Source organism: Takifugu rubripes, chromosome 18 (genome assembly GCF_901000725.2).
Source record: "Takifugu rubripes chromosome 18, fTakRub1.2, whole genome shotgun sequence".
In the NCBI taxonomy this organism is placed as follows: Eukaryota; Metazoa; Chordata; class Actinopteri; order Tetraodontiformes; family Tetraodontidae; genus Takifugu; species Takifugu rubripes.
The window spans coordinates 6,110,757-6,120,224 of NC_042302.1; the positions used below are offsets into that span (position 1 = coordinate 6,110,757).

A 9,468-nucleotide genomic window follows, 5' to 3' on the forward strand; every position below is an offset into this window, starting at 1 on the left:
CTCATGTCTGGTTGTTTACAATCTCTTTGGCTAAACATGGCCGTTAGTGATTTCATTTATAGCAGTTAAAACGCGATTCATTTTGATGCACACGTCTTTAGTTGCAATTCCAGTTCCCGTGCGGAATATCGTTTAATCCAATGTTTTATATTACTTCTGGCTTTGCATTTTATTTAAACGGATTTATTTTATCTTCATATGATTGGTTTGCTGTTAAATCTTGGTAGTGGGATAACTTCGTAGCGAACTAAAGCAGCAGGAGTATGTCCGCCAAAGGACTCGACATAAGTCTGGCTGCCCTACAGCGACAAGATCCTTACATCAAAAACATTGTTGATGTGGCCAGTCAAGTCGCTCTGTATACATTTAACAACAGGGCTAATGAGTGGGTAAGGCTGTCTTCTTAATCAGTACGGTTGTGCTACTTTAGCTTAGCTTCCCTGTCATGTTGATGTGTGGTGAGGACAGCAAGTCAAAACTACTTTCACGAGAGTGCATTGGTTTAGAATCTGAATATCAAATAACTGTAGTTAATTTTCGGCATCCTTTCCCTTTTTACACAACGGCATAAAGAGTTACATTTCCATTTGGGTCACTTTTATTTATATGTCCTTTTAGGAGAAGACTGAAGTTGAAGGTGCACTCTTCGTGTACACCAGGTAAATGGAACTCTGGTAATGGCCTTTTTTCTATTACCAAGAGATTTTTTAAAACCTTTTTTGTATGATTTGCCTTCATTGCCTTCAGATTGGCATCTCCCAGACATGGTTTCACCATTATGAACAGACTCAGCATGAAGAACCTGACAGAGCCAATCACCAAAGACCTGGACTTCCAGCTCCAGCACCCTTTTCTGCTGTACCGCAATGCACGCTGTAAGGACACTTTGATTCTCTGCCACAGACGCCTTGGGCAGTTTTATATGCTTGTCATATGTTGTCATGTTAAACTGAATTGCCTTAAACATGCCAAGGAACACCTGGTAGCTGTGTCTCATCACTGGAAGGAGGTTTGGTCACACTTGAATAGCTGGAATTGTGAAGAACGCAGTTCATTTGAGTGATTTCCGAATAAGGAGCAGAGTTGACTACCAGCCTGTCGGCCTTTGGGACCTCACAGGCCCGTCGAAGAGTGTGCCTGTAGGAGAAAAGTCTGACAGCGCTACATACACAGCCGACTGAGATTAGATTCGGCCCCACAGTTACTGATAATATAAACAGGCACTCACTCAGGAATCGCTGACACGCTCAGATCTCTCCCCACTTTCTTCTCATGGTTTGAAACACCCTCCATCAAGTACAGAGACTTGGTGGAATGGCTGTTAAGATGCCGTCTTCTTTGATCGTGACCGCAGCTCTCTTGGAGTCTTTCAATTCTTTATGCAATGTTTAAACACGCTCAGTGCTCATTATTGATAACTTCTGATCTTACTGGACTTCCTACTGAACATTCTGCTGGAAAGCCTTTGGAAAGAATAATAATGTTTGATAGTATTGTATAAGTAAGGGGTAACGTTGGTAACTATGAGATTAGGATATGAGCTTAAAATAGCAGGTTTTATCAGTTTATATGAAGATATATAGGTGTAATAGCAACAAAACCTCACATCTACAAAGGGAATTCTTATCCAGTCACCCTGTTACTAGATCTTAACCAGATCTTTTTTAGATTTGGTGTTATTGTAAGTGTGTATGTGTGTGTGTGTGTGTGTGTGTGTGTGTGTGCGGGGGGGGGGTGATCGAAAGATACCAAAATGTCAACCTGCCCAAGTACAACATGAAAGTTACTGAGTGCCTTGGTTTAACAGATGACCACATGTGTGGTCTAAAAGGATCTTTTCCAGAAAACACTTTGTATAAACTGGAATGCTTCTCAGCTTTCCCTGCCCCCCCTTCTTCACATTTGATGTGTACAGACATCAGACTGCTGGTAGTGCTGCCAGCCCCCGCTGGGTCGTGACCTCTGTGCGTAAGAGTCGTGGAATCTTATCTTTAGACAAACATGTAGCTCTCAGTGCTGCTGTTAACTTCCTGGAATGGCAGTTGGCACAAAGTGGCATCCTAGGCTAAAAATAAGCAGTGGAGATATACCGCAGAACAGAGCAAGATGCAGGGAAGGGAAGTCTGAGCGAGGCCTGATTCTTCCAATGAATGGTGAAACAGACCATCAAAACATTTTATACTATGAACAACATACCCTGGATTTTATTTCCCCCTTATTGATTTAAAAAAAAACATTCACATAAACACTTAAGTTATTCTCCGATTATGTGTCAGGTGGAGTTACCTAAACACGTTTTCCTTGTGAAGAAAATGCACGGAGACTGACATCGTAATGAAAGACCCGCAGTGTATCAGGTGTCTGGACAGCCTTACCTCCAGGTCGGACATACGTGTATCCAAGGTCCCTCTCTGATACGAGTGAGCCTTTAAATCGGACCTCAGGTTCCTCCTCCAGTCTCTCATGTTTAGGTTTCCTCAGAAACAGGCCTCTCAGCATGACTCCGGTGCTCCCTCAGCGCTCCCCAGTCTGTACCTTAGATCGTATCTTTGGGGATCTTTCCTCGTCCGAAGCAAAAATACGCCAATATTCTAGCAGACACTTTTGTAAAAATCCGTCGGTTGGAGCAGATTAGGAGCTGAGTTTGAGCCAAAAGTGTCAGAGGAACATGCGTGCAGTGAATGCACCAGGAGGAAGGCGTGGAGATGTAACATCAGAAGAAATGTCCTCTCATTTGAGCATTTCAGTTGCTCCAAATCTTAATATTTACTCCTCCTGCAGTGTCATGAATTCCATTCTTACAAACAAAGGAAGTGATGGTACTTTTTTGGAAACAATAATTCCAATCATGGTTGTACGTTACTGGAAAAACACCTACCTCTGAACTGCTGCAATTCTAAAAATAGCCCTGACTATAACGGCACGGATTCCACTCATCAGCTCGTTCCTGTCTCATTTATTTGATAGTTAAAATTGAAATAAGTCTATAGTCCTTGTAAGGCAAAATGTCATATTATTCAAATCAACATCCAGGTCCAAATTGGTGTGTTCCCAGGTTATTAACAAAACGAGCAGAGGTCCATCCACTGAAACCGTTGCTGCCCAGACGGATTCACACGTGGCTTTTCACTGAGTTTGAACACATCCAAACAGAGTCAGTATTGGACTGAAGTCTCCATTACTCACGAAGTGAAGTCATGCCGTTGTACCAAAAAAAAACCAACTTTGCAGCTGGTGTTGCTGTGCTGCTTTGGTCCATAAGTGATCTTAGTGATGCTCTTCGTCCGGATTCATTGATGGAAACCTCCTCTTCTGCTTTTTGAGTACAGATGTTCCCCCGCTGTAGTGGTGGCTCAACTGGCTGTATTGTTGTGTTCACCCTAAAAGCTTAACCTTGTGACCACAGCCACTTTTCCTTCATGGTAGTAGTCTCTCTCTCTCCCTCCCTCCCTCCCTCCCTCTCTCTCTCGGTTTCCCGGCCTCTCCTGTTGCTTTGATATTTCACTGGTGTGAGATAAGGTTTGCGTATGGAACCACACCAGTTCTATTGCTTTTCAGTGTGTTTTCTCATCACTTCAGCCTAATTGTGTTAATTGGAAAAAGTGGTGTTCTATTCTCCCCCCGACCCGCTCGTTGCTAGTCACTCTAACACACACCTCACTTGCCGCTCCTTCACCTCGCTTGCTCTTTTGTCTCGGGGTTCTGGCACTCTTTGCCGCGTTCTCTGGCGGACCGTCTCGTTCCCTGAGCGCAGTTAGTGGCCGCAGCTCCGCAGGACTCTCCCACTGCAGTTACTTATTTGGCTCAGGGCTTTTTTCCCAGGCTCAAAGGGACTGTCTTTTCCCCTGGTCCACGCTGACCCCGGGGGCTTGTCCAACCTCCTAGCGAAGTGTCTGTATTTCTATTCATGTCTGTGTGGGAATGTATATTAGATGGACATCTCCATCTCTTGATGTTTGTCTCACTCCCTGTAATTCTTCTCAATTCTTAGTTTTCTATAGGCCTTATTTGGGTTCTGATGTGCCTGCTTTCCATAATGGTTGCTAACTTTTCTTGAGCTTCATATAGAAGGTAAGCACTGCTGGCGTGGGTGGATCTTTCTAGAGAACATCTTGTTTTTGTCATAATTTCTTCTCATTTTGTGGAAGTTGTGTTGTTTTGATACATTCCTTATGCATTTAAATTCCTTTCCAGGGTGTATTTTTGCTTCTTTTGTCTAATATAATGGGAAATATAAATATAAATATAATATGGGTCAAGTTCCTAGAAATTTAGGGGAAAAAAATCATTAGCGATAGTTGTAAATTACTTTAATTTGAGGCTTACTCTGGTGGAAACATGAAATAAACTCACAAGGGATTTGGAGTTTTCTCTCTCTCTCCCCCAACTGACTATTAAATAAACATGCAACAGCGTCACCGCAGTGCCCTTCAGCCCTGTGCTAACTGGCTATCAGTAGCAACAATTCCCTCTTAGTCACGTCTGGGTCCCGGCTTGTGTTGGCAGGTCCATGGGTTTAGATTTTTATTATTTTTGTAAATGACATACTATTATTTAAAACCGGCAGTGTTATTAATAGATGGGTTATTTGTCTGGCTAGCCTACACTGTAAATAGCTGGGGTTTACAAATGTGTCTCGGCGTTATTTGATTTTGAATGTTCAGCAGCTCATTTTGCTGTCTGCTGACCTTACAAAGTTTAACCGGCATTTTTTCTGATACCAGCTAACTGGATTTTCCCCATTTGTCGGTCATTATAAAAGACATTCGGTGTTCACCGCTCTCTTTGTCCCCCCCTCTCTACCTCCTTATACCGGCCCCTCTTTCCCACCCCTCCAGTTGTTATCCATGGGATTTGGTTCTATGATAAGGAGGACTGTCGGCGCATTGCCCAGAGAATGAAGACGTAAGAGCTTACATTTAGAATGACGTTTAGTCCACAAAACATTCAAACGCAATTTGTAATCCTTCAGATTATTGTCTTTAATAGCTGTTCTGTACTTTGCCGCTCATCTGTGTGTGCTCGTGTGCAGGCTGACCCAACTGGAGCAGGCTCTTGCTCAGCCCCAGGTCAAGTGTTTGTCCCACGAAGGGGGGGGTGGTGAGGCAAAGACAGTGGACATCATTAAAATGTTGACCAACGCACGGACGGATTATGAAAAGGTAAGGTTTTGAGCATATTTATGGTTTTCTGAAGAACATTGTCAGAATCTCTTTTGAGCACCGTTTCATATGTGTCTGGCTCCCCTCTGTCCCAGGCCCAGCCCACACCAGAACCGAAGGAGATCAGTGGCAGCAATGTCCTCTGCAGGAACCCCAACCTGATCAAGCCGATCCCTGTGAAACCAAACACTCAGGTAAAACACTGCAACAGCAAAACGATGAAGCACTTTGGATCCAAACGTTCACAGCAAATGTTTCCCCCCTCTTGCTCTGTGATCAGGACAGTGATTATGCTGAACCCAGGGGCCTCTCCCTGGCCACACTTTTTGGTTTCCAAAAAGATCAGCAGTCAGCCAGACCTGACCCGGTCTCTCCCCTGGCCACCCCTCTGGAGGCGTCGTCACCGGGACTCGTTCGGCCGCCTGCAGCCCGTACGCTGACCTACGACGATGCTTTAAATCCCAACAGAGAAGTAGGAAACGCAGCTACCGCGCGGTCTCCGGGTCGAGGACAAGCAGCCGTAACTGGAGCACAGGCGCTTCGGGAAGTCGGTGGAAACGTGGTTGCGGGCTTGGTTCAAAGTTCCGGTGCCACTCAGCATCAGCGAGATCAAGACGAGCCACAGCAGCACTGCCCAGCCATCCAGAAGCTCATGCAGGGACAGAGAGCCGTCGGTGGCGGCGTAGGAGTACTTCAGACTGTGTCCGAGTCCCCGGAGAATAGGCTGTGTGACAATGGGGCTCCCGTGGAGCATCACCCCCACCCCCTTGTCCCCCCTCACCATCACCATCACCAGCACCACCAGCAGCAACTGCAACTTGACCCCATAAAGAGCCTCTTCCAAACCCCGCTCGTCTTCCCCTCCTCTACCCTCCTCCCCTCAGCTGCTCTGCTGAGCTGCTCCACGTCTTCCCTGCAGCCGGGCGTCACCTGCCAGCCCATCGCGCTGGATTCCGTGCCGCCTTCTCTTTTTCAAGCGCAGCAACGTCACCAGTCGAGCTTCGAACCTTCCAGACCTCCAACAGAGTCACAGCACAACCGATTGGCTTTAACTCTAGAGGATAAAGGTGAAAGCTCTTCAGGAGAGACAGTTGTCTTCCTTTAATGGAGGTTGTTGAGCTTAAAAACAAGTGAACCAGTGGTAAAGTATATAGGCAGCAGAAATACAAGGGCAGTGGGTTGCTTTTTAAGTCATTTATCAAGTTATTTTGCGAAAACTCATTTGAGCTACAGTTTCTGCCTCTCAACATATCTGTTGACGCTGCTTAAGCGGCTCTTTTGATGCTTCTTTTGTGGTCAGGTTGGCCCGCTCAGATTCCCGGCGTTGTTTCACCTCATGAGCTCCTGCAGAAGCTGCGACTCGTCCAGCACGAGCAAAGAGAAAGCCCCAGCGACCCCCTCCGGCCAAGCCCAGGACTGGCGCCCCGATTTGCGGGCCCAACTCAGGGTCTTGCTGAACGGCCCACCCCAGACCGGAGCACAACAGCTCCCAGGGAAAAGCCAGAGAGACAGATTCCAGTAAGCTCTGCCAACACTGTTGATATTCCTCTTTGATTTCCCAGTGTTCCTGTTTGTGGAGACCAATGAGCAACTAAAGAGTCTCCATGTGTGATTTCTCCCCAGATGATACCAGCCACCCCGGGCCCAAACCCGCTTCTCTCTCCAAACGTGTTTACCCAAGCAAAGACCTGCCCGGGGTTAACAGGAGCGGCCACAGGGCGTTCACTGCTTTTCCCCAAACTCCCAGTGCAGCCAGAGGTGCCAGTTCTGTCTAGAAGCCAGCTTCAAGCCACGCTCCTCAGTCTGATCAAGGTAGACCCACATATCTGGAAACGGTGCGTATATTTAGAACAGCCAACAACACGTTTTAACGGACGCGCGTGTTTTTCAGAGTGACAGCTCGTTCCTGGACACCATCTACGAGGCCTACATCAGCCGATTCGCTAACAGCACCAGCAGCAAGTACTGATTTCCCATCACGCACACTGCTGACACCTCGCCAGGGATGCCTCACCTCTTCTTCCTGACCTCTACAAACACAGGCCACCACTTCGCCTCAGAACTCACATTCCCATCCTGACTTTATATCATTAAAGGCCGCAAAAAGTAAAACTATGTCTTATTAAGTGTAGGACGACTGTATTTTGAAACAAATGCGACCTTGTGACCTGTGCCTGCCTTTGCCATAGTTAAGGGAAATGCACAGGTCGTGCGTTAGCCTCAAAGGTGACCTTAAAACACAGTTTAACACCAGCCATCTTCATGGGCAATAATAAATAAAGTCTTCCTCTTTTCACTCTAGAGAAAACATTGGTTGTTACCATAGTCGCTTTCAGATTTTACTGGTTTGCTTGGAAATACAATTTTGCATATATTTTATCTAAATCCAATTTTAAAGATATTTTAAAGTGGAACTGTGTCATTTTGATTTTCTCGTACCTGCAATAAACACATTCTCTGAGCTATCGAGCAGCGAACTGTCGCTATTTAGCCAATGCGCCAAGCATTTTGCAGCCTTTGAAGGTTGTAGATTTTTCTGTCCTGCGTGTAACTTCCGCACCAGGAAACATGGTATCCATGTATCTTGAAGCTTCAGTGGACGTTCCGGACCTTGTTAACCTGCACTACCTCACACAGCCAGTTTAAGGCTGTCGCTCGCTGGCAGGGTGTCAGTGACAGGATGTGCCATGGATGGCCAACATACTCTCAAGCAATGTGTGCGTTCCTGAATCAGACCTGGTTTTCCTCTTTATTAGCAAATGTTCCAGTTCTAACGGTTGCTTTTTAGCCCCCCCCCCCCTCCCTCACGAATTACCAGACCCTTTTTTTTTCCTTAGCGCGCATCCAAAACAAATGACAGCAAATCTCTGACTGGGAATGGAAATTTGTTTACACCTGACTTATTTCTTTCTATCAGAAATGTTTCATTGCTATAAAACTGGAATATATTTTGATCGGATATTAAAAGTTCTCCAAAGGATCCAGCCTGTGTTGTCTGTTCGGGCTATCACTTATCCTCCCCTGCAGTCATCTCTCTGGTCGGGACAGGAATCAAATGACCACATCTCCAAATACAACCCTTAGGCAGTAGTGGACACCAGTTTCTATTTATTTTCTACTCTTTGTGTTGCATCAGGGATGTTGGAACAACCCTGAGAGTAATATTATCGAGTCATTTAATGAAAAGAGGCCCTTAAATAAAGACCCCCCCAGTCTCCCTGGTGAGCAGGAATGTGGGATCTCTGATAATGACCTGTCATTCACTTTCCCACCCATCAGCACGCTTTCAGGAGTGAGGATTTAATGTGTGAGACTCCCCCTCCCATTGGTGTCAAAGGTTGTGCTGCGATCTTGTCGTTGTCCCTGCGTGTTCTCGATTGTTCCATCAGGGCCGCCAGAAACTCAAGACACGGGGAGGGAAATGGGATAAGAGGCTAATTAGTCTGCTTCCCACCTAAGGAGGAATTTGGCTCCATCCTCGTTCCTTCCTGAAAAGCTGCAACATCACTGTCAGCAGCTTCGTGTGAACCCAAAAATAAGGAGCTGTTAGTCCTTCCTGGTGAGAGTAGGAGGTTCCAGGCTGTTGGTTTAGCTGATGGAGCTAAACGTAAAGGCTGACTATTAGCTCTGGTTTACATTAATCAATGTGTGTGTGTGTGTGTGTGTGTTCATGCCCAGGAAAAGCCCAGTCTTTACTTTGTAGCCTGCCAGGATACGAGAATACCTCCGTTCTGTTGCTCCTGCGTCCTGCTTCATATGGTTCACTCCCAAATCAAAGTTTTCATCAAAAACTATTACTTCATCAGCAAATTATCCCTTGTGCTGACTTTTGGCTGATGACTTCAGCTTCAGAGGCGATTTGAAAGGCAGGTGAGTGACTTTACAGGACTTTAGGCGCTCTTTTACTTGTTTGCATGCTTTGGATGTAGGAGGATGAACTAAAAAGTGAAAGGAAAACTCACGTCACATCAGCTAAAACGTGAACGAGAAGCGATCGTTGACTCACTTTGCTTCTGATGCCGTTCATTCGGAGAGTCTTCCGGCCCGTTTGGGTGCATTTCCGCACAGGTTCTGCTGGACGTTTTCTCTGCAGTGACAAATGAAAAGTGAATTTGTGGTCACCAAACTCGGCTTGTTCGTCTTGAGTTAAATCTGATGATTTACTTGTTGAGAGCTGGAACAGATAAAACTGCTGATGTTGTATTTAAGCTGCACACTTTTTTTCCAGCACCAATAACTGTGACACGGGGCATTTTGGACTTAAAGCGCAATAAAATTTCCTTTTCTCTGCTCGAGAGGAATTCAT

At 45.8% G+C, this 9,468-nt stretch overlaps 1 protein-coding gene and 1 long non-coding RNA gene across 3 annotated transcripts; one reads left to right on the top strand and one right to left on the bottom strand.

Annotated features, from left to right (window-relative positions):
* Positions 1-8,142, top strand: dcp1b (decapping mRNA 1B). 2 transcript variants are annotated; one of them, XM_029825711.1, is made up of 10 exons: positions 1-389; positions 619-659; positions 787-875; positions 4,839-4,905; positions 5,033-5,162; positions 5,258-5,356; positions 5,443-6,229; positions 6,463-6,680; positions 6,786-6,974; positions 7,054-8,142. In XM_029825711.1, the coding sequence occupies exons 1-10, from the start codon at positions 264-266 to the stop codon at positions 7,129-7,131; spliced, it is 1,824 nt and encodes a 607-aa protein (XP_029681571.1). In that variant the 5' UTR covers positions 1-263; the 3' UTR covers positions 7,132-8,142. The 2 variants fall into 2 exon arrangements, with proteins under 2 accessions (XP_029681571.1, XP_011611684.1); XM_011613382.2 differs by having other exon boundaries at positions 2-389; positions 748-875.
* Positions 8,143-9,030: 888 nt separating this feature from the next.
* LOC115246650 (uncharacterized) lies at positions 9,031-9,468 on the bottom strand. Its single transcript, XR_003885751.1, has 3 exons — positions 9,327-9,468; positions 9,169-9,249; positions 9,031-9,100 (listed from the first exon to the last, which is right to left on the bottom strand). It is a non-coding gene; the product is annotated as an uncharacterized lncRNA (long non-coding RNA).

Excerpts from the sequence above, each read along its gene's own strand:
- dcp1b (XM_011613382.2), top strand. The coding sequence starts at position 264 with ATGTCCGCCAAAGGACTCGACATAAGTCTGGCTGCCCTACAGCGACAA. Across the intron at positions 876-4,838 it reads GCTGTACCGCAATGCACGCT|TTGTTATCCATGGGATTTGG; the intron begins GTAAGGACACTT and ends CCACCCCTCCAG. Across the intron at positions 4,906-5,032 it reads ATTGCCCAGAGAATGAAGAC|GCTGACCCAACTGGAGCAGG; the intron begins GTAAGAGCTTAC and ends GCTCGTGTGCAG.